This window comes from Chamaea fasciata, unplaced genomic scaffold, assembly GCF_029207755.1.
Source record: "Chamaea fasciata isolate MVZ Bird 193981 ecotype frontalis unplaced genomic scaffold, bChaFas1.0.hap1 SCAF_11, whole genome shotgun sequence".
Lineage (NCBI taxonomy): Eukaryota > Metazoa > Chordata > Aves > Passeriformes > Sylviidae > Chamaea > Chamaea fasciata.
Genome location: NW_027094096.1, coordinates 12,385,565 through 12,412,368, shown reverse-complemented (window position 1 = coordinate 12,412,368; position 26,804 = coordinate 12,385,565). Strand labels below are relative to the sequence as shown.

Here is a 26,804-nt window from a genome sequence, read left to right as displayed (position 1 = left end):
GGAGGAGTAAGCCTGGAGGCAGCTTCAAGCACTTACAAGGCTGAAGTCACACACGGTGGTGTTAGCTTGCTTCAGGGAGAGAGGGGAGCGAGAGCTGAACATCAAAGTGCAATGGAAATGTAAAATCCTTAGTTCTGTGATTCCTCCTTTCATCTGTGCTTTTTCTCCTGGCAAGGTGTTGCAGGCAGTTCTGCTTTCTGTGCCACCGAATAGACTCAAGCTTCAGTGAATGTAAATGGAGCCCCTGGACCAGTTTTTTATCCTTCAGAAGTCCTAACACTCTCTGAAATTAATTTGAGACTGGATATTTTCAATCAGCAAAAGCAGGTACAAACAGGCTTTCTAGGACAAACAAGGCACAGGTATTCTTCATGCCCAAGTAGCAACGAGATGGGGAAGAGCAGGAAAATTGGGAATAATCCATCCCAGGGGATGCCTTAGGCCAATTCCAGCCATACACTTCATGGTGCTGCCAGACCAGCATCTGGGTCAGAAGCTTTGGTGCAGGATCCTGCCTGTCCCATGGACACCGTGTCTCACCCCAAATGTGGGGTGGCAAAAATAGGCTCAGTGTGCTGGGGCTTCCCCCAGCCTGGGTTCCAGGGCCAGGCCAGGATGCCACAGACACTGCCCACCCTGCTCAGCCTGTGTGAGGGATCCAGATGTGCCCCCTGACTTGTGGTTGCTGGTGCTGCTGCTTGGCTGTAGCCAGCTCTGCCTTGCTCACTCAGGTGCCAGAGCAAACATTGGCACCGTTGTGCCCTTGTTCAGCCCAAGTGAGTGGTGCCTGCAGTCTGGGGATGTGAATAAATCTGTGACACCTCTGTCAGTGCTTCCATAGAACAGTGATTTTGTATGTGAGAGACTGCCGTGAAAGAAGGAAAAAAAAAAAAAAAAAAAAAAGGCTGCATGTATAAAAACCACCCCGAATGTAATGTGAAACATGTAATACAAAGTTCACACAGCAAGAATTCCAAACTGAAGGAAGTGGAGATCTTAAGACCAGTTTTTAAAGTTTTGTCAAGAAAATCCAGAAATAATTGCTAACTTGATTACCTGGAGCTGTACCAACAGGCAGCCTAAAACAATGCTTACTTATTTCTGAAGCATTCTTAAGTTTTGTGAGTAGCTATAAATTTTTTTTCCATCTGTGAAGGCCTGGCCTGATTTAAGAAGGACTTCTCTAATGTGACATGAGCAATATCTGATGAACTGAGGTTCAACCTATAAAAAAATCTGCTACTGGCGAGCATTTTGAGTAATCAGTTGTCCATATGAGATTAAAGGGTAAAAAAGTATTTCTGCAACTTACAGCGTACAGTGAGGTCTAAATAGACACTGTTAAACTGTTCTCGTGCTGGGCTGACCCTGCTGACCCACCAAAGCTGCTCTGTCCCTGTGCTCCTCAGCTGGGCAGGGGAGAGAAAATACAATGAAAAGCTCTTGGGTCGAGATAAGGGGAGGGAGAGATCACTCTCCAGTTACTTTCACAGCAAAAGAAAGCAACTTGAGAAAATTAGTTTAATTTATTGCCAATCAAATCAGAGTAGGATAATGGGAAATAAATACAAATCTTAAAAAACCCTTCTCTTTTTCCCCAGCTTAACCAGTCACACATTCACCCCCTTCTCCCCATGGCTGCACGGGGGGGGGCAGGGAATGGGGGTGGTGGTCAGTTCATCACACCATTACACCTTGTCTCTGCTGCTCCTTCCCCCTCAGGGGGGGATCCCTCACACTCTTCCCCTGCTCCAGCTTCCCAAGGGGTCACAGCCTCCTTCAGGCACATCCACCTGCTCTGCCCTGGCATCCTCCAGGGGCTGCAGGTAGATCACTGCTCCTCCATGGACCTCCAGGGGCTGCAGGGGCACAGCTGCCTCTCCATGGGCTTCAGGGGAATCTCAGCTCTAGTGCCTAAAGCACCTCCTGCCTCTCTTTCTTTGACCCTGGTGGCTGCAGGGCTGTTTCTCTCCATATCCTCACTCCTGTCTCCATCTGTGCAGGTTTTGTGCCCCTTCTGGAACACCTCATTACAGTCATGCTGCCACCATTGCCAACGGGCTCAGCCTTGGCCAGAGGCAGGTCTGTCCTGGAGCCTACTGGCATTGGCTCCATCAGACACAGGAGAAGCTTCCAGCAGCTTCTCACAGCAAGCACCCCTTTAAGCCACCCCTTTAGCCCTCCTCACTAACAAAATCCCACCACACAAACCCAGTACAGTGTTAAACAAATTTGGCTGCAGCTGCTGTATAAAATCAATCTCAAAAGTTACTGTGGCTCATGGTAAACCAAGCTCAGTGATGTAGTACCAGTTAATTTGTCTCGGTGTCCTCCCAGTGAGGGAATGTACTTCAGTCCTGCTCATTTAAGAATATAATCTTTCTCTGATCTTTGAAGTGATGAAATGAAGGCGTAGATCATGGAGGCATAGAAATTAGAGCAGTAAAAGAGCTATTAGACTGTAGAGCTCATTATTCCAGCCCTAAAAGGCTTTGCAGTTCATTCTTGGGTGCTTTGTCCAGTATACCTAAAAACCTGGGAGTAGGAGAAGAATGAAGGAGCAATTCTAGTGTGCAGAAATGTCAGTCCTTTTCTCTCTGCTTTGATCTAGCTATAGGATGAAGCAAAGCAGTAATTGCTGCCATTATAGAGAACAAATCTATTTGCATTTCTACAGTGCTTCAGCTCTAGCTGTGAATGCCTAATCAGTCCTATTGCTGGAAAAATGTTTTCCAGCCCCTTGTCAAATCTGTGTCTGATTGCAGTGCATTACTGCAAAGCCACTTCACCCCTGCCCTGGCCCACATCACCAGAGGGCTGGGTGAGAATTTTTGAAGCCAGTGCTGGTGTGTAGGGAAACAATAGAGCAGTGCCTGTCAGTGCGTCAGTAACTGGGCCTCTAACAGAATCCTGCCCAGCATAACCGGCAAAGGTGTTTGTGTTTCTGGACCTGTAAAACCCGAAATAAAGATCCCCTTACACACCTCTCCAGGAGCAGTAACATTTACCCCAAATTTCATGCTAGCCTTGATAATTCCATTGCATTTTCCTCACCCAGACTTCCCCAGCAGTTCTGGCTGTGAGCTGTTTCTCATTCCCTGTTCTGCATGCTTTATCAGAGTGATAAGCACTGTCGAGCCACCGCTACATCCTGATGCAAACGTAGCTGCACAGTGTGACACATATTTGTATATTTACCCTGAATCCCAATGAGTTGCACCTGATTTTCTACTAATCAGTAGCTTTGTTCTGCCTTCACAAACTCTGGAAATTTAAGGATAGTTTAAGCTTAGTATGCAGTTCTCAGGGCTGACACAGTTGCTTAGTTTCAACCACCCAGCACAGAAGTGGTGTAATCCCGTATTTTTGTCTTATTTACACTTCTGTTTAATTGGATATGTGATGCACGTGAGTCAGACAAAAATCATTTGTCCCATGATGTTTTTACATACACATTTAAGAATTTTATCTCCTGTAATCCACTGTCACTGTTAGCACTATTCCAAAGTCAAAATCATTTAAACAAATATCTCAATCTTTTCTCATCAAAGCCATTCATTTTTCATGTATTTACAAAGTAATTTTTTCCATGAGAAAGCAGCCAGTACCCCACAACTGCATTTCCATTTAATGAATTTAATTATCGTTCTTTCGCCTCACCCAGGAAACATTTATGGCAATTTTCCATTTAATCATTTCAACAAAAACTACAGCAGTAGCTTTGGATTTTAAAGATTGTCAAACCTCATCCTGTAGAATGGGAAACTTTGTTTGTTAAACGAGACACAACAATCATGAAAGACCCTGTAATGGGAACAGCATGTCCTGTAACTGGGCCCATGCGCTCCTTAGCTAGAGGAGTGACCTCCATGGGATGCCCCTAATCAATCTGCCCTGGAGATGTTGTTTCCACAAACTGTTCAGGAGTTCTGAGGTAAAACTCTCTTTTCTACATCCAACTTGCCTCTGTAAGTCCTTGTCAGATCCCAGTGCTAGAAAAATAAAATACATTTATTTAGAAGGTTGTTCTGCCTTTGGGGGAAAGGAAATGAAAACCTGGACAGGGAGTGAAGTAGATCTTGACACATCTGTAGATTTATGCTAGAGGTTCAATCATATATCCTACAGGATCTTATAGGTTTATATCCTAAATCTCAGAAGAAATAAGAAATAACTTCCACCTACTACCTTCTGCTAGCAATAACTAACCAAATGTTTTGGCAATTCTTAAGCTTAAATGGGGTCTGTCCTTGGCTGTTGTCAGTGAGGAGTATGGATATAGGATAGAGCCACAGAACATACTTGTACTGCTGTGTGGGTGGGCTTTGTGCAGTGTGAACCATAGCAAAAGAAGGGAAAAAAGAATTCTACAAAGGGCTTTTTATGTGGTTAAAGCCTGTAAGGATCCCCCGGTATGTCCAGCTCTGACAGAAAGCAGCTTGCACTCTGAATATCTAGAACCCTCTTGGGAGTGGGGACAGGATGTTTTCATCAGCATTTTCATTCACTACCTTGAACTTGTCAAGTTGCTCACAACATACTTAAAAGCAGAGGATTAGGGAATGCTTCTCTTGTCCCACCCCCTCACATTCTCCACAAACAGCAATTGCCTAACCTTCCATGTGTTTGGTAGTTATGAGTCTTTGCCCCAAGGGATTTACCATGAAAATGCTGCTCCTCTTGAGGCTGAAGGTAGATATTTTTGGTGACCAATATGGCAGAAATTTTTGGAACCTTTTATGTCACTGGCATAAACCCTGAGGCTGCCTGAGGAGCAAGCACTAGACTGGACAGGGTATATAGAAATATTGAGTTGTCTTACTTCCCTCTTGTTGCCCAAATTCACTCTTCTCCCATCCCCAGAGATGCCCAGGTCCTTTCCGTACACATTTTGAGGCATCAGGGGAAAACCTCAAATCTTTTGCACATCATTCTCATTGTCATAATTAGCCATAATTAAAGAACAGATGCATATTTGATGCACTTTGATATAAAAATAACAAAACTACAATGAAGGAATGGCTGTGTGCTATGGAGAAGAGCCAACACTGTGTGAAGGAGCTGATTGAAATATTTGTGTTCTGCTGGCATGGAATCCATGTGTTGCAGGAGCATGGTCTGGTGGGGAAGAGGCAGCTCCCACAAGACAACAGACCCCGCCTCTACAGGACACTGAGACTTGTCAAACTTGTCATTACAACTTCAGAAGCCACAAACTTATTAAATCAGAGTGTTTAAAATAAAAATACAGTAGCACAATAGTAGGCTTCTTGGGGACCCTGCTGCTATATGTAATGTATTAAAAACTATTTCTATGTAGCACACCAGTTAAGGATAACTAAAAAGGAGGAGATAACCTGCTTAGCGCAGGTAAAGTGTTTTGAAGCTCATGTCCTGCTGATGCATTCTGAGTCATATCACCACAAATACTTACACCCTGAGATGTGTTTATTGTCTTGAAAGGTTCCTGTTTCTGAAAGTTCATCACAGTAGTTTCATGTCACTTTAGGCCTATCTGCATGCCTGTCCATCAGTTAACTTTTCCTTTCCAGCAAAAATACTATTTTCACTTGACCAGTGAGCATCACTGCACATTAATAATCTTATATCCCTAGAAACAGGAGCTAGCCTGGGCACAAGAATTTTATCATTCTCCTCCATCTTTGTTCAGCAGAGCAAGGATTCTCTTTAAAAATAAACCCAAACCTGAAATGTTTGTTAAAGGTTGGATGTGTTTCTTTTCCTGTCTATACACTTACAGAAATTCTCACACTTTCAGAGGTCTAAATTTTAGATTTCGATTACTAAGGCCAAAGACTGATCCATATCCTAAGATGTAACCACACCCTAATTTAGAAATATGGAACTTTGGTGTTTTAAAGTTGGTTGATATTCCAAAGTGTCCCCTGTTCCTAAGGGAGACTGAACCAAGCCCGGGTAGGCTCCTGTAAACTCTCAAGCCTTGGCAATATCCCTGTCTGTCCTAAACCCATTTAACTTTTTCATCAAACAATAAATTTTACATTTGAAAACTGCACTAACTTAAATGCCTGTCAATAGTGCCTGGCAATCTTCATTTCTAGGGCAGGTGTGAATCCCTCTTTTCTTTGTTCTTGAGTTACTTGTACCACTATTTGGCTGAGCTAATCCAATAAAAATGCTAAAACCATTTCAAACATTTTTCTTTATAGTTCATTTCATGCCCTATTTTACAGCAGGTTATTCTCTAATCTAATTTACATTATTCTGAAATCACAAACTGATCCTAATTGCCTTTTAATGATAATACAAGCTAATTTAAAGCAAACATCAGGTGCTGCAGTGAAAACTTGTTGTAAAAGTTCCTTGCAAATGAGATCATGGGGTTTATGGATTTTGATATGAAATATTAAATGAAAATACTTTCTTGTTTTATATGTTAAATTCAATATTTACACTGTAGTTTCAAATGTGGGGCAAAAGGGCTGCTGTTTCAGAATCTTTGGAGGAGTTGATTCTGAAATTTGGAGAATACATGAATTATTCATTAATTAGTTCAGCATGAATAGTAACCAGAAGAATGAGTCTGCCTGTAACATAGATTGATAGCAGGTTAAGATCCAGCAACGTTTCTATAATTGGAGAGGGAGTTCAAAACATTATTTGCTCTCACTTTCTTGACTCAAAATACTATTCTTCTGAATTTCTGCTGAATCAGACTTGTTTTTTTTTTCCTTTAATCACTCAGATCTGAGAGGTCTGAGGACTTTTTCACAGTCAGATCTTTTATACTAACATTCTTGACTGTCCTGAAAACTATTTCTGAAAGTAGGATTTTTGTCTCATATGGAGTTCTGAAGAAAACTCAGAGGTTGTTTTCACACGTGGAATGTTCTGGAGGTTGAAAAGACAAAATTATCCTCATCTATCCCACTGTCAATATAATAATAAGGTGATACACAGTGATATTAGATTTTGGCACATTTGAAGCTTCAAAGGTAAAGTAAACAGATACAAAGTTTTGTTCTGGGTCCATAGCTAGTCTGTGACACGTAAATGCTATCTAGATGCAGTTAAAGCCATGGATTTAGCAAAGTCTTTAATATTAAAGTCAGACATTTATATAGATAATGGGATGGGATTAGGGCTCTTAACATTTCAGAATACAAAGCACTCACTCAGCTGGGAGCTAGAGAGAAACTTCTCATACTGGAGACAATTTTATGAGCTGCAACAGGTTTCCTTGAACTTACAAGACCCCTAACTATTTAGACCAGACTAAATTCTTCAGAATATTGACTTCTTGTAGGTAAAGAAAGAACCTTGTGTGTTATGATTGCTAGAATTATGGTAATCGTTGATGTATCTCATTGGTGAAGTGAATTCCTTGCTGACAGACTGAATGAGCCAATTAACCGGTGAACTCAATTTACCAACCCCTGACTGACTTTGTGTGTTAGTTCAGGATGAGACAACAGTTGTGTAATCTGAGAATTCTGAGTTACTGATATTTAATTACATTTAACTCCAGTAGATAGTGCAATCACTGTCTTATTTTCTCTCTGTAAACTGGGTATTTTCAGTCCTTCTTTTTTTATAATTGAAGTCTCTTGGTGTCACTAATAATTTTTTTAGAATGTGACCACCTTCTGTTCAACAGTAATTTACGAATTTCTAGAATAATTTTCATTATTGTATTTGGAAAGTCTTATGTCTGCTTCTTCTAGATTTAATTTCTGCTGTCATGAGGATATCTGTCTGAAGATATGCATGTAAGACTGTCAGTAATTCATCACCTTTTTGAAGGTTCTCTCAATTTATAACACTGAGTAAAGTAAATCGTGAGGTAATGTTTAAATTTGTGCAGTCCAATAAAATAAGAAGTGGCACTATGATTTGGTCACAGTACAGTTGATAGTGTTTCATGGTTTATTTACCCAAGTAATTATTACATTTTACTCAGCATTCTGAGATCAAGTGCAGGTTTTTCATTGCAGAAGTTCAGGTTGTTATGTATATAATGTGTAATGGCTCTAATTTAAGTGGAGCTCAGGAACACAGGGATCCTGAAGCTGTGTCATACTCATTAGAGAAATATTAAAAATACATTAAATTATAGTGTGCAGTCATGAGTGGTGGTGAATTGGTTTGCATGCCTGTGAGGCAAACTGTTGCAAAACTCTAATACAGTAAGGGCTATTTCAAAGCCAGTCTGAAAAAAGAGATAAGAGATTAAAAAAAAAACAAAAAAAAAAAAAAAAAAAAAAAACAAAAAAAAAAAACCCACACCATTTCTTGACTGTTTCCAGTGAAGATTGGTGACCTCAACTAACTTTCATCTCATGCATGTTCACCCTTTTTTTTCACTCGTTACTTTTGCTACACTGCTAGCATTTACCAGCAAAATCTACAATTGTATCTTGAAATATTGAATGTGGGCAAAAATGGATTTTTTCATTTGAAAATAAAGCATCTCTATATTTCAATAGATATTTCCCATGGTTGAATGTGCTACTGAAGACTAACCAAAATAAAATTCATACTGACATGTAGCTATTCTTTACTTTCATGAGGACAAATCCATCGGAGGATATTTTTAGTTAAGCAAAGGTTCAGACATTGAGGCTTTCTGAGCACTCAAACCTTCTGCATAATCGTGCTCAAGCCAGTCCTAAGGCCTCAAACACAAATATGGATGGCCTTCCCTCAAGTGTAAAAACAGGGCATGACAGCTCTGCAATTTTGAAGCCTCTTTCAGATCTCTTCATTTTTCTATAACCAGTGACCCCCAAATTGGCTGGCATGGAAACCTGGGCTGGATTTTTTATTTACGTTCAATACCTGTTTGTTTGATTGAATAACTCCAAACAGCCTTCCCTCTCCCAAAACTCCAGTAGCACAGAACTGTCTGAGGAGCCAGAGTACCTGTGGACCTAAGGTTACTGAAACAACCTTTCTTTCCCTGTCTCTGAGGTGTAAAGTGTGTTTCTCTTCATGTAGCCTTCCCATCCCAACTTCCGTGAGAAGCAGACAGAAGATGATCTGTGACTGCCACAAATCTCAGTGGTAGATCTTTTCCCTTGCTTGGAAAAGCCGAGTGAGGGCCCTTTGCACTTCCCCGGAGCAGAGCAGAGCTCACTGGAGCTGTGTCAGATCTGCAGGTGCTGGAGCCCTGTGAGACCTCAAGCTGTGTTGTTCTGCTGCTCAGAGCTCTCTGGAGCTGTGTCACATCTGCTGAAGCTCTGTGAGACCTAAAGCTGTGTACTTTAATGCTCAGCTCTTGGACAGGCACTGTGCCCCAGGTAACTGGGGACACAGAGAATTTGTAAAGTCGGGTTCTTTTCTGATCTCTGTTATTTCTATAGCCAGAGGGGTTTTCTTCCTGTGTGATTTATACAGAATATAACTCTAGGTAATGTTACTATTGCTTTATTGTTACCTGACACACTTCAGTGAGGTTTTCTCCCGCTTTGATTCGTGAGGAAATGATTTTTTGGAGAAAAGCCCATGATAGTAGCCTTTCTAGTGACAAAGCTGATTTAAAAGAGGACTAAAAGAAGGAAGTAGTAGCACATAGAGCAATTCGAAATAACAGATGACTGTGGCCAGAACATTTGATGTGAAGAATTCTATTGTGTGGAAAAAATATAGAAATACATTGGTATGGTAGAAATAGAAAGATCAAAATAAAGGAATGAGTTTTTAATTTTCATCTCTACTATTTGTGTTTTTCACCGTATATTTTAAATTCTGACCAGTGACTTCTTTTTTTCTATTGTGGTATCAGCCAATCACTATGTTACTTCATAGACAAGCGAGAATAAAATCATCCCCTTTTTCTATTGTTGGCTTAATAATATCACTATTCCTTGCGAAGAAGAAGAAACGTGAAGGAAGAAATATTTTTTCATCTTTTACTTGCATGATTACAATCTGTAGCCATGTTCAGCTGGCTTCAAGCTACAAGATAATCATGTCCAGATAGAGTAAGATTCTTTAGGGAGTTAGACTATGAGATAAAAAATTCTCTGTAGACTACAAAACATATTTGGCAAGAAAGATTTAAATTACAAGTCTCTTTCATGCTACACAGCATAACTGCACAAACACTTTAAATCTGGAATTATGCTTTAAAAATCTTTAACACAATAAAGACCCATAGTGAGATTCCACAGTGATAATGCAATGAATAACAAAGCTGAAGAAAATACAACTGCTGATAAAATCATCAGGCAGGATGGGGCTATCGGTATTGAGGCTACAGGGCATGTGTGTGTGCTTTATATCTTCACTTAGCAGGTTCTGTCACATTCTATTTATGTTCCCTAGAGCTTTAAATTAAGAGTAGATTCCTTTAGAACTGGTAGGTTTTCCCATTTTAGTTTGCATGAGAGGATGCAGCTAGTTTTCGAAGAAGCAGTAGCCTATAAACTAACCTGCCAATATGTATTTATTGCCATATTTTTTTCAGTTTGGTCTGTTGCAGAGGGATAGGTGCTGCGATGCCAGGTCCTGCAAGCTGAAGATGTGGCTGGGATTTTTAGGAGGCAAACCTCAGCACAGATTTCTTGCCTGACTACACCATTGAGGCATATTTTTACCACGAGGGCTTTGAAGGGTTTTTTTTCAATTTGCGTTTGTTTCCTCTCACTTGTACCTAAGGTACCTTATGCACTGTCATCCCGCCCCCTGTGTGCACTGTTGATGCACACAGAGCTGCTCTCAGCAGCTCCTGTGGACCCTGCTGTCTGACGTTCCCAGCAGTGCTGCTCCCGGGCTGTTTCACAGCGGCCTTTAGGAGCAGCCCTTTGCCGCCTGTCGGGAGCGCCCAGCTCGCTACGTGTTCCTTATGTGGCCTTTCTTAGCCACCCAGAGGACTAAACTCCCCCAGGCTTTCAGCCTCCCATTCTTGAAGACTCTGGTGATCTTTGCCCTTCCCACTGTGGTCTGATCCTGTTCGTGATTACTTACAATGCTTCTATCCTTTACATCTTTCCTGCAGCCTCCCCATTCTGCATCAGACATACCCCACTTCCTCTGCTCTAAAACTACCAAGGATCTTCTACTAGCAGTATGCTGAAGAGAGGTTTTGCTATTGAGAGCTTTCTGACAAGAGCTTCCCAAAAAACCCCACAGCAATTTTGCTGTCTCTTTTCCCATCCCTTAAAACCAGCTGCTGCTAAAGGAAACTATTGCCAAAAAAAAATTAAGCTTCAGTTGAGCTGCATCTAAAGCTCTTCCTGAGCATTTAGAAAGTTTTCTGTGTAGTAATTACTCCTGAAAGGCCTTAGGAGATGGCTCTCTTTTTTTCCCTCTACATATTAACAGCAGCTAGCTCACGGATGTCCCAGTGCCAGAGTAGCCTTCCTAGAGAGCAGCTTTATAAGCAAACTCACAGGAACCTTCCAGCAGCACACAGCCAGCCGGTGTGCTTTCCAAACTCCTTTCCTCAATGCACTGCAGAACTGTGGTAGGAAAAAACTGGGCCCTGCACAAATGAACACTCTTCATCCCCATTTTTTTACACCAACAAGCTTCAAAATTCAGTCTGGCTTCAAAAATCTAGGGACAACCTAATGCTCAGAATAATTACAGCCTTGAAGAGTTTTTGTTCTGGTTCTTCAGAGTCTGTTATTTACTATTATTTTTGCTAGTTTTGCCAGTTTAAAGGGGGTTTTTGTGTTGTTGTGCTGAGATTTTGTGTGGGTTGTGTGGTTTGCTTGCTGGTTCATACTGGAAATTATGGTAGTTAAAGTTCAGTTTCCCAGAAGACTCTTACTTCAGCAAGTCAAATATTTATATGGTGTCTCCTCTACTGTGTAATGATAGCATTCTATGTAGAATTTTTTAGTGATGAGGCACTCTGTAAGTGCCAGACTTGCGTAATCTGGAAAATTCTGAATTCTCATGTGTTTCATTACACACTGTTTTTATCTTTTCCTGCTGGAGTGGTAAAATATTTGCTCTAGCTTGATGGGCTCCTCCCCAGACTAAAAAAAATGTTTGGGCATAGAAAATGTCAGGTCTCCCGCAGCAAAGCTAATCTGCATCTTATTCTTCTGTTTTCTTACTTTATTAATGTTTGAAATTGATGACAAATCAGTTATTCACAAACATTTTTTGAAGAACCAAACCATCACTAAGTCTAACTGAGAAGTTTTCAGCTACTTTTAATTACTGATCAATTTAGCTGCAATTTTTCTCTAAAGTATAATGTTTCTAATCATCTACTTTCTGATCACACAAATACTTTGCTGAATTTGAAGGTTTATTCATGACAAAAGGAAGCTGGTAAGGAGGTAGGACAATTCCAAGTCAACTCCCTGCTCTGCACTGATTCTGTGTAGCTTCTAGAACAGACATACATACCTAGATGCAAAAAAATGGCATTGTTTGGGACACTTGGTCACCCAGCAGAATTCATAGCATTGTCCATCAGTAAAAAAGTAAAAAAGATGATTTCACAGACAGGAACTGGAAATAGAAGTGCTATCCTACCCAACAGATTCAGAGCTTCTTATGTCAACTCCGTTGGTGTCCAAAGCCTGCTCTGTGTCAGCAGTGAGCACTAGGTGGGAACATGTTCCTGCAGGAAATTCAGAGTCACTGATGCATTGATTTATTTACAACTTACTAATAGACATTTAATAATTTTTAACATATATTAAATGGATGTTTGATTAATAAAGCAATCAAGTTTATTGAAATGCATTGTAAACTTGCTAGCAATATACTAAATATATGAAATTAAATGACAGAAGCCCGAAAAATCAATAAGACTATTTATTTCCAATTCTACTTTGTAATAGCAGTAGTACCATCAGTGAAGAACATTTCCTTGGGATTAATGTCCTGGGATCCAACTTTTCAATATGTAGAATTATCATTAATAAATTTGCCAAATAGTTAGAACTTAGTTTTATTTCTGATTTTTAAATATTTTTTAAATGAGGGAAAAGAGTATCTGGTAAAACCTGCAAGTAGGTTTATGCAATTATTTCTAAAAGACATGGCTGTGCTCACTTCCATTACTGTGGCTTTGGACGCAATTGAAAATTGGGAGAGCAGCACTACAGTCAGGTTTTGAAGGACTCATTCCTTAAAGCTGACAAATATTGCTGGGGATAAAAAAACTTAAGTTCTCTTCAAGGTCTTGGGTTGTTATTCTTTGGGAAAGGAGAGAAAGTGAGCTCATCAATCAAGAAGACCCACAGCTGGACACAGTGTTTTAGAGCAATAGCTGGTGGACTGTTTGCTAGACAGCTTTCGTAAATATGTACACAAATACTCAGGGCCACTGGGGAAGGCTGTGGTGACCTATTTGCTTCTCTCCTTGTGCAATACAGTGAGCTTGGTGAAGTATCTGAAAGCGTTTTGTAATTAACTCTCAGGCTGTTTGTTAATTGCACTTTATCTGTCCCTCAGATCTGTGTTTATGTGACTCTGGGAGCACCTCAGGAGGATAGCTGAGGGCAAAACCTGGCTCAGGATGAGCGTGTATGGAACTTGATTAAATGACTGGTTTAGAGTCTGAAGTTAGAACAGCACAGTTGTCGACTTGTTTATGGAACAGGCATTGAATGCAATGGGGTTTATTATTAACTAGACTGAGCATGAATAATATTGCAAAAATCTGCAACAGGTTCTAACAACGAGTGAATCTTTTTTCCAAGTTATTTCAAGATTCTAATTGGAATGCACATCTCAGAGAGCAATGCCTAGTTACATAAACCAGTGATAAAATTTCCTGTGAAACTAGTGAGGCTGTAGCAGTGCATTTTGAAGTGTGACTTTGTTGGCTCACTGTCACTGTGAGCTGTTAAATATGCCCATTTAGAGACCTTATGTGAAACTTTGAGTGCTGCTAACATTTAAAAGCTCATAGAATAAAATAATTAGAAATACAGAGCAAGCCACAGAGCTGATAGTAGAACTGCTTTTGTTTAGATGTTCTACATTAGACAAATTTGTCTTAATAATGTCTTCTTAAGCTTACCTTATCTTTCCTTTTGAAAAATAAACAGCCCAAACCATTGTTCTCCGCTAACAGCAGATGACAATTACCCAGAAAACCTTTGATTTGGAATTGTCTCTGACGTTTCAATACAATATTTGACAGTTGAACAGGAAATAGAATTTTTATATGATACCAGATTATGTTCAGTATTCATGTGATACATTCATTGGAAAGAAACTGAAAATAAGAACCTGTTTAATACTGTAAATTAAGCATAAGTATGAAATACTCTGTCTGAATACCAGTCTTATTTTTGCCCTGGCAGGTTGATAATGTATGGCTTTGTGAAGGCCATGGTACATATTGGCCAATTAAAGCAATGGGAATTCCACTTCACTGACTGTTTATTTTTTGGATCGCTGATGTCTGCCACAGATCCAGGTAACCATTTCAAATAAACTACTTTTTCAAAAGTCTGAAGAGTAAATAAGAACTGTATATGCCATAGAAATGTTTAAAGTCTGTGTTCTTGGTTTTTTTTTTTTCCTTAGCTGTTAAATGTCTGATATCTGATAATCATAAGTCAATCAAAGTTCAAGTCAGCTCCAGAGGTTCCTTGTGGTTTTTTTAGTAGCTGGTTTTCCTAGGTTGAGATCACAAACTTTATAATTGAGTTTGCTGAAAAGATTGGGAAAATGTTCTGCAGTGTTCAGGACAGCACCTGTTGCTTGCTGATATGAGAACTGCTGTAAGCTGGAGCCTCACAGATAATAATCACAAAGCACCTGTGACCTAGCCCAGTTTAAAGATATGAGGAATGGAGCATTCAAATTTGGCAACATAAACACTGTTTATATCGTATCAATGAAGTGTTCATGATAAACACAACTCTAAAAAACCAGATACCAAGAAATTGACTTGAATTTCCAGACGTGAGATTTAAAGCCCAAAGTTATAGTAAATGACAAAGTTTGGAAGCAGACTCAGGCCATTTTTTAGGAATCACAGAATTACAGAATCATTTAAATTTGGAGGGATGTCTGGAGGTCTTCTAGTCCAACCTCCTAATTAAAACGGTCTAATCTCAAAGTTAGCCTAGGTTTCATAGATTTGTCCAGGTTTTGTTATGTTGAAAATGAGAGTACTCAGATATTAAAACAGAAGTATTGCTACTTGCAGCTGTGGGAACACAGTAAAGGAGGAGGTGAACAGATTTTTTTAGAGGTTATCTACTAAGACAAATTACAAATTCTGCAAGGGTGCATTGGACTTTTGCAAAATTTACAGTTGAGCTGTTAAGGGAAGCAGAACAGAAAACATTTTGTGATGCTTGTGAAATGCTGCATTAGTGTTTTAAAAAACTACTCCTGAGAAGCTTCTCTGAGAGACTCAGGAAAAAAGCTTTCAAATTCCTGGCTTTTTAAAGAAATGAGAAAAAGCAATTCTACAGTTCTACAATTTTTTTCCGGGCTTTAAATGAAGTCTCGGTATTTAACAAATTTTGGGCTTGTGATTTATCATTCTGACAGCTTAAAAGTATGGTGTAAAACAATTTATTTCCACAAAACCAGTTGAAAGATTACTGTAAATGCTGCATCAAAATGTTATTCTCAAATTAATCCACACATCCAATATGCTGCCACTTCTTAGATCACCCAGCTATATTAATAAGATCCAGCACATGATTGAAGCCTATCCTCAGAGCAAGAGAAAAACACAGAAGTTGGAAGCACAAGGAAAACCTAGGAAAATAAACTGCTTATGGAATAAAAGCGTCCTTAGAATTTCCAAGTGTATTTCTTGATAGTGCTATGAATAGGGTTTTGCAGCTGGCTTAGTTTCTTTTCCTATTTTCCAATCCAAGACTATTTAGTTTCACAAATGTTGACTTATGACGAGTAATGTATAAGACAAATGCACTGATTTTGATTATAAGAATATTAAATCACCACTGATTAATCTGGAACAATCAAGAGGGGAAAAAAATCAACAAAACAGAAGTTCCTCTTGAACTGAAAGGAATAAGTTTCTAGGATTACTTTTCCCAGAGTTTTAAACACGCTTAAAAAGCTAAAGCTGAGAAAACTATTTTTAGTGTGACAAACTGTCATTGATTAATATTGTTGCTAATTACTTCTCTGCTTATATAGTGTCTGTGCACATCCAAGAGTTTTTTAATGTTCAGTCTTGCTCCCTCTGCTATCAATTCACAATATTCTAAGCTGTTTCATGTGTTCACTAATCTTATCCACAAATTTCAACCCCTCAAAGACTTAAGAGAATTTTGAACTAAGTTTTTCATTAATTAAATGGTCGACACTGCTGAAAATATTTCATTGTGTTGAAGGGTTTGCTAGTGAATTATAATTTCAAGTACGTAAAAAGCTCACTGGCATTCCAAAATCACTTAAAATATGGCTCCCTAGAGGACTGATGCATATTAGGGCATAAAATAATCAGAATAAAGATTTTATCTGTGATAACTAGGGTTCATTTTGGGGCTTTCTTAAAAATCTTTAGTAAAATGTTGATAGGGTTATCAACAATAAATTAGTCTTAAGATGAAATAATAAATTCCTGTCAGATTTGCTACATGATTTTTCATTTAATTCTTCACTGTGTAGGATTATAAACTCATTTCAAAAAGAGATTTAATTTCCCTTGGCTATGGAAAGCAATTAAGTCTCAAAAGATGCTAAAAACTGATCTGTTGACAGAAGTTGGTTTGATTGAGCTCCTTATTTGTGATAGTAAAGATGACTGATAGGTGTTTACGTGTGAAATAAAGACTTTTACTGTCAGGTCAGTAAACAAATGTACGCCAGGTAAAATTTTCTAGTATTGTTGAGAGGGAAATAATGTCACAGCACTCTGTAGGTTTTCGTTCTGAGGTCTAGCTGAAGATTTTTCATTTAGATATTTTGGCATAAAAATAATTCAGAAGAATTACTCTTCTATGCTGTGCGTTCTCTTACATAGAAAATTAGCACTTGAACTAAGATTAAGAAATTAAATTATGACTGGATATACTTGGGACTGTGTTTTGCATTATAGACTGTGATCCCTAAATATCAACAACACTTTGTGATGCCTCAAAAAACTTTCATGTCTCTAGAAAGGACAGTTAGAAACTTCAGGGACAAAACAAGGTTACTCTTGACCAAATATTTTGTCTTACAGAGAACATCTCCTTCCAATAAATTATCATTTTCAGTAGAGAAAGTTTCTCATTTTAAGACTTCAGGTGAGGCTAAATTTTAAGAAAGAGAATTTTTAAATCCCCATATTATCCCTTTATTGCTCTTGGATTTAAAACACGAGACCCGTATTTACGTTTTTCTGGCGGTCTCCAGGGCTGCTGCTATTAACACGTTCTGGGCAACGACCTTCCCATCCAAAGACATTTCACATACCTTTAGCCCTCCCTTTTGTTTCGTTTTCTAATTTTTGATATTTCAACTATAGAAAACTGATTTATCTTCACAGGGTTTGCTGAGGCACAGCTATTTCTGAGCTATGAGAACTCCCTTACCTTTGGTCACATTGACAATCACAAGGCTCTTCCCTATTTGAAGTTACTATGGTTACAGCTGAACTGGAGCTGTGGATTGCACTGCTCTTGTTATTGATAAAACTGGATATTTATCAGAAAGAGCAGTTTCTGTTTCTCATAAAATCGAAGGATTTTGCATTAAGAAATATAATGTATAAATACAAGGTGATGCATTTCAGACACTCCTTATGTAAGATGGTTTGTAATTGTGTTTTTTAATTAAAATATATGTCTACTTTCTTCTTATTCACCACTGGACTAATGTGAGTGAGTGTGACTTATTAATAGGGAAAGAAGTCTATAATTCAAATTGGAATTTTTATTTTTACACAAATTCAATAGGAAATACAAGTTGGATTTCTCTAATTTTATTTTCTTCCCATTTGATACTGCACTCCTAAAAGAATTTAGGTCTGTGAGCTATGAAAAATATTAACAGTTCTAGTCAGAAGACTGAGGTACAATAATACCAGTACTTTATATAATGGTGTAACTTACTTTTTGTTTCCCTATTCTTTTAAAAGTAACAGCAAAGTAGCATTGGATGCAGGTAGCATAAGGATTGTTGCAGTTTGGTGATATTTCAGTTATATATACTTTTTACAGGGATCTATAATAAGCCAATTTCTTTCTGCAGTTGTCAAAAGATACCTTTCACAAACCAGCTCCACGAATACTTCTTATGACTTGGGTACAACTGAAATCATGTTTGGCTTAGCTTGTGACAGATGTTACCTCAGCCCATGAAGTCAAGGAAGAAGTGAATCAGACTTCTGTTGGCATAAATACTGTGAAAATTTTAGATGCCTCACTATTTCCTGCTTCCCATCACCGAATTTTTAACTGAAGTTCACAATCCTTTCTGAGTCAGCAGCTCTGGTACATGTTATTTCTCTCAGTGCCAGTTTTCTACTGCCACAAGAGGTGTTAGTGCTCCTCCAATGACCTGTCTTTCTAGCCAGTCTTTTACCTGCCTCCATTTCTGTCCTCATATGCTTACATTGAAATAAGAGATGCTGTGTGCTTTAATGAAAAGTAGTTTGGTATTTTTATGATACATATTGTGTCTAATGAATAATACAAGTCTTTGAGTAGTTACCACACAAAAACCCAAGCCCTACTTAGTGTTCCACAGCAGTGCCTTCAGACAGCCAGGAGCCAAGCTGGCTGCAGTGCAGCATCTACAATCTTTACTTAGATACCAAAGTTCTCACAGACTAGACATGTTACTGTGGTATAGGATTATTTTTAAATTGCTTCCCTTGAGTTTTAAAGCCATCCGTTAGACAAAACATGATGTGACTTTATTGGACATGATGACTATTCCTAGAGCATTTTTCTATCCAGAGGTAACTTAAATTAAATTTCTTCCATAGCAGAGTATCACATCCCTTTTGATGTGTCCATTCTGACCTATGCCCGTAGATTCTCATAATTAATGAAGGCAAATGTGATCATGGGGAAGTGCCTAGACAGTGGTGGACAAAACCAGGTGAAAATGATTTCTGGGGCTCTTAAACAGGGTGGATGTGCCAAAGATCCTGCAGATCTCTGTTCTTGTTCAGATACTATTTATAATTTTCATTAATGACTTGGCTAGCTCAACAGAGGGTGTTTCTTTACAAGGAAAGGAGATTGCAAACACTTTGAAAGCATGGTTAGAAGTCAGTATGATTCCTGTAACAATTTAAAATAGACAAGGATAAATGCTACACTTGAAAAAAAAGCATCTTCATGGATAGAAGATAAGAAGTGAGCATTCACTTTTGAAACTGATTTCAAGTTTACAACCTATGAAAATGAGTCATAAGTACCAAGACATAGCAAAAATAAAAGGAAAACAGGATTTATTAACATGTTCTACAGCATTTTTTCATTCTATTTCTTGACAGCAAATGTCGACTACATTACTGGGATCTGGTTTTAGGCACTATGTTTCAGGAAAGATATGAGCTGATTAGAGGGCAAGAAAACATTACTAAAAGGAGGAGATTGAAAGAAGTGAGTCATTTTAGGGAGGAGATGTCTGAAATGAGTCTTTGAATAGACAAATTCTGCTGAAAGAAAATCAGAATAAATATGACAAAAGTTTGTCTCTCATTAGTCTAGGAATGGAAATTGCAAACTTGAAAAACAGGAGGGGAGATTTGAGTTAGACATGATTCCGGAATAATTGCATTTATCAACTGTATGAATACTGAAGAGTGAGTTAGAGTCCCCTGGGATTTGTGGAACCAGCGTCATTTCAGTTCTTTAAAAACAAATCAGATAAATTTCTGTCAGCAGTGGTAGGGCTCAAGTTTCCTCTGCCTTGCGCCAGACAAGCAGAGGGACAGAGCAGAGGCCAGGATCCTTCAGTCAGGGACAGGTAAAGAAGATCCAATAACCTCCCCTGGAAAATGGGAAAACATTTGAAGTGGAAGATACTTTCTGAGAACTGAGTAAACTGGGGAGTTTCTCCCAGAAGAGGCAGTTGTTGCATTACTGTGTTGCGTGCTTTATTATTTTGCTTTCATTTGAAAAGATTCAAGTCATATTTTTGGCATAGAGTTGGGAGAGAAAGCAAGAAGAGAACGTTGTTTACTTAGGAGGCAAGAGGAAGGAGAGGAATGTGTAGGCATCTGCTTAATTGGCTTGGCCTGGTACACACAAACCTCAGCAGTATATTGGACTTTGACTACTGTTTTCTTTTCTTTCTATCATTATCACAGGGACTATTAACGAGAGCACAAACTAATTAGCTACTAAGCAAAAGCTGAAAGTGGTAAATAGTTTTAGAAAACAGGTCTTTTTTTATGCCAATGACATTAGAGAGCAGGAGACTAAACTGAGTCCATATTTAGCACATTAAGTCAGCATTGCTAATCAGGCAAAAACCTGAATATAGATGTTGGTGAACCAAGAAAATATCTTTTGTCAATAAAGCTTCTGCCTACACCTTTGAGCTATTCTGGGGAAAGAACTCTTTTTCTAGTTTAAATTATAACTGCAGTGGGAGTAGATGGGTGAGGTTACCAGGATGGTTAAATATAACTGACTAATTTAAATATAGCTATATCAGCAAATGTTCAGCTACACACATCTCCTAAATTGTCTTCTCTAGAATAACACTTCCAAAATTCTTCAGAGATAACACATCAGAGATCACTTTAACATAAAATCTCACAGGAGAACTGAGAATCTATTTTGGGTTTATAAACAGATTTTGATATTACATAGATATTTAAACATCATTTAGAAAATCTTAGCAGCAATGCTGTGAAAGTTCCAAGAAATGTTAGTAAGACAAAGCATAATCAGCTGGTCATGGTTTTGTATGAATTATCAGCAGTCATGTGAGTGTAAAAGTATATCATTTTTTATTTCTAAAACGTCAGATGTGAACATGGCATCCCAGAGGAACTCCTAGTCTTTGGGATTCCTGGCCTATGAGGATTGAGTCAATTGCACAATTATGTACTAGAGTGATCACCAGTGAAGCAGTGAGTTACCATCTAATTTTTAACCAGACAAATAATTGGGGGTCTTTACCTAAAACTCCGTTTGAAATGAGAAAGCTCTACTTTGTCCATGCAAAGATAAAATAATAATAATAATAATCATAATTTGAATAGTACATACACAGAACATAGCGTTCTTCAGCTGGAGATTATGAAGTGCAAGATAGACCATAGGAAGGACTGTGATCCCCTGCCTGCAGGCAAGAGGGAAAAACGGAGAAGGCCTAAGTTAATATCCAGAAGACTTCATTACCTGAATATGAACCAAATGCCTAAGTACTCCTGAGGATGTGTGTCTAAACTATTTGCTCACCTTCAATTTAAATACACCACACTCTATTTTTTTTCTATTGCACTAGGAAACTGAGAATCAGATATAGAGTATAACTCAGGGAGAAGGAAGGAACTTAAACTACTGGTATGCTGAAGGAGCCTTAGAGTTGATGAAATAAAGGATCTTATATATTCCAGTGGATCCTTCTTAACTCATTTTCACCCACTTAGGCAATATATAGGACTGGACTTCTCAAAACCACTATTCTAATATTGCTTTTTTCCTTGAACTGCCAGAGGAGTAGGAAAATAACAACTGACATTGCTTTCTTTCCATACAGTGACAGTCCTTGCTATTTTCCATGAGCTGAATGTGGATACAGATTTATACACACTCCTGTTTGGAGAGAGTGTCCTGAATGATGCCGTGGCTATCGTGCTGACACAGTAAGTTACACCCACCTCCATTCTTTACTTGGTGAGACAATTAAAGCTTTACTCACTGATATCATTCTCACAGGTATAGTTTGTTCAAGTATAGCGATACCATTTGAAGGTTTTGTTACAAAGATGTAGTTTTAGAATTTTTCTTGGTTTGTTAACACTAGAGTCTCAATACTGTTCATAGCAACCGTATATCCAGAATGCAATTTTAGTTCATGTTCTTTAACCCAGAAAGCATTGTATTCTGTGAAATGGCAAACCTCATTTATTATGATTTATTTTCTCATCTAAACAAAGTATCTTGAAAAAATAATGCTAAATGAAATGCTAAACCTAGGACATAGCGCAACCATAAAATTCAAGACAGGTTCTTTTTATTTTTTGCAATCTATTATTTTCCGAGATTAAAACCACAAAGTTGTACACAGGACTGTTTATCTACTGTCCATGGAAGCTGGCAGAGCTTCAGCTGATAATATTATCTTAAATTTATATATAGCTTTTTTATTCTCAGGAATCCTCAAACAGATCACAAATGATGGGCCAAAATCACACAAGTATGTGCTGTCCTAAAAACACACATGCTAAGTACATGATTAACGGGATCTCAAGTTTACTCCACTCTACATGTATTATATGCTTCCCAGAGCTTTTCTAGAAATACAAATAATCAGCTTAGATAATCTTAAAAGTAACAGAACTACAAAGTCAAATTCAGTTCTCCACAATGTTTGAAGGTGCTTCACAGTAAGCCTCAGTTCAGTGCCAACTTTCTCCTTAAAACATAGCTCCTTGAACAAAGATTTGTCCTATCTTTTAGAAAAAAACAAACAAACAAACTTTTAGAGAGTTTTACAGTAGTTAAAAATGAGCTTAATATTTTCTCAGAAACCCCAGAGAGTTTCAACTTATAATAATTGTTGCAAAAAAAACCCCAAATTTGTTTCACAATACCAAAAAGAAATAGTTTTCCTATTTAATTTATCATTCTCCAATTATCAACCTTCGCCTACACTAAACTCCTCAGAGTTTTCAGAGCAATGTTTTCAAACACTGTCAAGTGTCTGAGCACAGCAGTTGAGGATTAGGTACAGCACGGCTGTCACGCCCAGGGACTGGGGCTGGAATGTGTCACCTGGGACAGCGTCTGGTACATCAGGTAATAAAATAGAAAAAAGGAAAAGTAAGCAAAGACCAGACAACTCGGTAGAGGGAACCGGCAGAAAAGCACTGAAGCAGTTATTAGAATTGGAGAGAAGTGTGTAGGTGGCAATAAGTCTGAGATTTTTCTCTCTCTCCCTTGGCATTGTTTAATAACAGCCGAGACATTTTCAGCTCATTTAGACTCTTCATCTGTTAGTGCAAGGTTCCCAGGCGAGGAACAGGAGGGCTCCAAGCAACTCCACGGAGCCCAGAGTGTTTTAAGTCTCTCTGGTTTTCAGTCACCCTGATGCCAAGGCACACAGATCTCCCAAAGGAGCAACCCAACTGCAAAACAAATCTAAAAGGAAAAATCCATCAGATTCCAGTTCCATCAGTATTCCAGTACATGATTCATGAGTTTCTAAACTCTGCTCTTCTCAGTACTCAAGTCTAGGTTATGCACCTCAGCCTATCTACTTGTCGTGTTTTCTTCGCTGTTACACGGGAGATTACAAATCTTTACTATAGAATCTCTTGTCCCTGGAAAATTGATGTGGTTTTTTATATATTCACTGTGACTGATTCTTTGATTTCTCTAGTCATTTGTAGAAGACTGAAGAGAATACATGGCATTATCAGTTTCATGTTTCATTACTCTCTGGCTTGAATAGTCATCTTCTGCACAAATACAATACTTCTGCACCCCAATATCATCTTCCTGTATCATTTTATGTGAAGATATACTCTTAATATTGCCAGCTTCGGGTCATTTACACCCTACTAAACCAACCTGAGTTTAAATGAAGAAAATGGTTTTTCTGTCACTGCAAAAGAACAGCTATTTTTTTTTCCTATAACCCATACCATTCTTGTGTGCAAACACAACATGTTCATAATTACAGCAATAGAAGTCTATTTTAAAAGGCGTGAGAATAATGTTTACAAATCTGGAAAAGCAGTAGTAAGTAATTTAGTACACTCCATAATGATAACTGAAAAATAGAATATGAGAATACACATTGTCTTTCGTTACCTAACAGAATAAGTAAGATAATGTCTGCAGGAGTGACTCACTGCAGGGGAGCAGGAGGAGAAAAGAGAGAAGGCCCTCATGGCTGGAGGTGGCAATTTTGCAAGGTGAAGGCAGTATGGCTGTCTGCCAACAAGGGTTTAGATTGATCTCTCTGCTTTCTTTCAGCTTCTCCCTCCCATTTCTATTTTTCCTGTGCTGTTTATCATTTAGTTTAAGAAGGACAGCAGCAGGAGCAGCTACCCTGCATTTTTCTATGGATTTAGCAAGTCACACGAGCTGTGTTGCTGCAAGAGTGTGTGCACACAGTGGCCAGCTGCCCTCAGAAAATACTAACCAAGGGCACAAGTTCTCTAGGCAAGTTTCAGTGATCTCCTCTGGCCATCCTGCCCCACCAAACACCTGGGTGTTTGGGATAATTGCAAGATTTCATTTATAGTGTGCTATTTTAAGATAATCCATGCAGGAGGGATCACTGTGACTCAAATTGACAGCAGTGGCTGCAGGAAGGCTGACAAGCTGTTGTGCATCTGGGAGAGCTCACACACACAAGGGCCTCTCTAAACAAGGGCATTGGGATGCAATAAGGATTTTCTCATATAGAAGACACTTCCAGAGTTTCTTGCAACTTTTCAGTATTAGGATAAAATTCTCCTTTTTATAAAAATGTGTGAGAATTCTCACAGAAAATAAACACCAAGAATTCAAAGTATTTAAGAAAAATGATAGCAGAGCCTTACAAGACAATACTTACTAGATTATTAAACATGTCTGCTTTTACCCAGAAAAACCCATATGACTAATTGTGTCACAAATATTTCCTTCGTACTTTGTTTTCCAGAATACTGACTGAGGAAAATCCTGATAAAAGTAGTTTTGTGGTTCCTTTTAATTATTTCCAGGATGACCATATACCAGCGCAGGTCATATTACCTCTTCTTTGCTCAAAAAATACTTTGATTCTAGTCTAGACATACCTTATTCAAATTAATATCGTGCTCAAACCATTCTCTCTTGGCAGACACTTGTATAGGGCTTTCTCAAACAACATGGCAAAGGTAACTGATTTATTGAAAGGGTAACAAATTTATTGGAAAACAGTATCAATTTCTACGGGAAATAACTCAGAAGCCAGAGTTCAGCTCAGTTTGTGCTGAACACCCTCTAAGGCTGTCTTTTCTTAGGCAGTGATTCCTATAATTATCTTAGGCAGACAAGAGAATTCCTTCTGCCACACTGGTGATTCTTACTGGTAGGCAGAGTCATTGTATTGCTAATTTTAGTACAGTTTAGATCTTTTCAAAATACAAGAAACTTGTGATATAATGGACCTCAAATAGAAAATTACAAGAATCTTTAAAACTTTCTGGTTTTAGGTACTTGTTTACCTGTATTGTTATTATTTCATTGAATTTAATTCTGTTATTATGTCATTGAACTTGAAGGTAGCATGCAAAAGAGATTGAAGAGACAGACATTTGATAGACATCAAATTTACAAGTATTTAGTAAGCAGTTACAAGTATTCAGTCTATATTTCATGTGGTCATTGGCCTGGTGAAGTAACTGTCCATCCTTTGCAACTGTTACTTCCCTATTTTCACAATTTCTAATTGTTATTCCTTGTGTATTTTACATTAAAATCAGCTGTTCTGCAAAAGACAAGAACAGATATTGTAACTATGCTGCTGAATAATTAAGTTGGGAGCTGGGAGTTGCAGGAGTAATACTGGCTTTTAAAGTTATGATGGGTGTTTTCTTGATGCATATCTCAGTAAGATGTGAAGCTCCCTTTATAATTATATTTTTTTCTTTTGTCATGGACTGTCTCCAGTTTGGATTCTTTGCCCTTCCTTTTTTGAAACATTATTCTGTATAGTTATTGCCACACTTTGATCCCTGAGCACACTGAATAACAAATTTTACAGAGGAAAGACATCTGAATGTTCTCACATTCGATTTTTCCCACAAACTGCAGTTATATTCATAAAGTGGCCTTTAAAAGTGACATTGTGGGCTTTCATATGTACTGTGTCAAAATCTTTTGTTTCATGTGTATCAATTAAGAATCAAAGACTTTTCTCTTACCTAATCCTTTGTTTCAGTTTCCTCCCCACCTGTAATAGCTAGGAGTTTGTTCAGTCTAGGAACACAAGGTATTCTGTCATCCTGAATCCCCTTCCACATGCTGAGATTTGTTAGGCACTATTAGCAAATGGCAAAAATTCTTGAGTCATCACATAAGATAAAAAAGAATGCTGGTTTCTCTATAGCCCTTATATTTTTAGCCACTTTTTAAACCCTGTATTCATGCAATTTCTTAGTGTGTTTTGCAATACTATCTCAGCCAGTGGAATGAAAATGAAACTCATTTAAGTTCTATTTATTTTCAACATGTATCTGAGTGCAGACAAGATGTTATTCACAAATCCTAGGCATATCAGTACATAGAAATAGTGTAAAAACCACTTCTATCCATAAGTGGGCCCTTATGTACACACAGCTAATAGCTTTAGTGTACCTGCACATAGAACTCTTCAGCTTAGGTAATTCTTTTTCAAAAAGATAAAAGACTTACTCCTTGCCAACTAATGTACAAAGTGTGCACAGAGCCTTTCCAGGAAGGAAAGAGGGAAATAAAAGCAGCTGTGCCATCAGACAGGAGACAGAAAGGTAAAAAGTATCAACACATGCAACATTTTCCTGTTTAAAGAATATAGATTTCTAAGGTGAGAAGAAATGGTGAAATGAAGATGTAAGAAAATGAGCTGCTGAAAGCAACAAATGGACATTGCGAAGGCATGACTAGGAAAAAAAAGCAAGAAACAAAGATAAGGTACATTGTGTAACTACAGATCATGACAGTGATACATAAACCCGTAGCTAGGACTCTTTAGAGGGAAGAAAAGCTCGTTTACTCACAGGG

At 38.3% G+C, this 26,804-nt stretch overlaps 1 protein-coding gene across 1 annotated transcript in view; it reads left to right on the top strand.

Moving 5' to 3' along the window:
- SLC9A9 (solute carrier family 9 member A9) overlaps positions 1 to 26,804 on the top strand; it is a 174,167-nt gene that overhangs the window by 23,000 nt on the left and 124,363 nt on the right. Inside the window, exons 5-6 of the mRNA XM_066193280.1 lie at positions 14,262 to 14,377; positions 21,604 to 21,709. Of these exons, the coding sequence (XP_066049377.1) occupies positions 14,262 to 14,377; positions 21,604 to 21,709 (222 nt within the window). The remainder of the gene's footprint in view (positions 1 to 14,261; positions 14,378 to 21,603; positions 21,710 to 26,804) is intronic.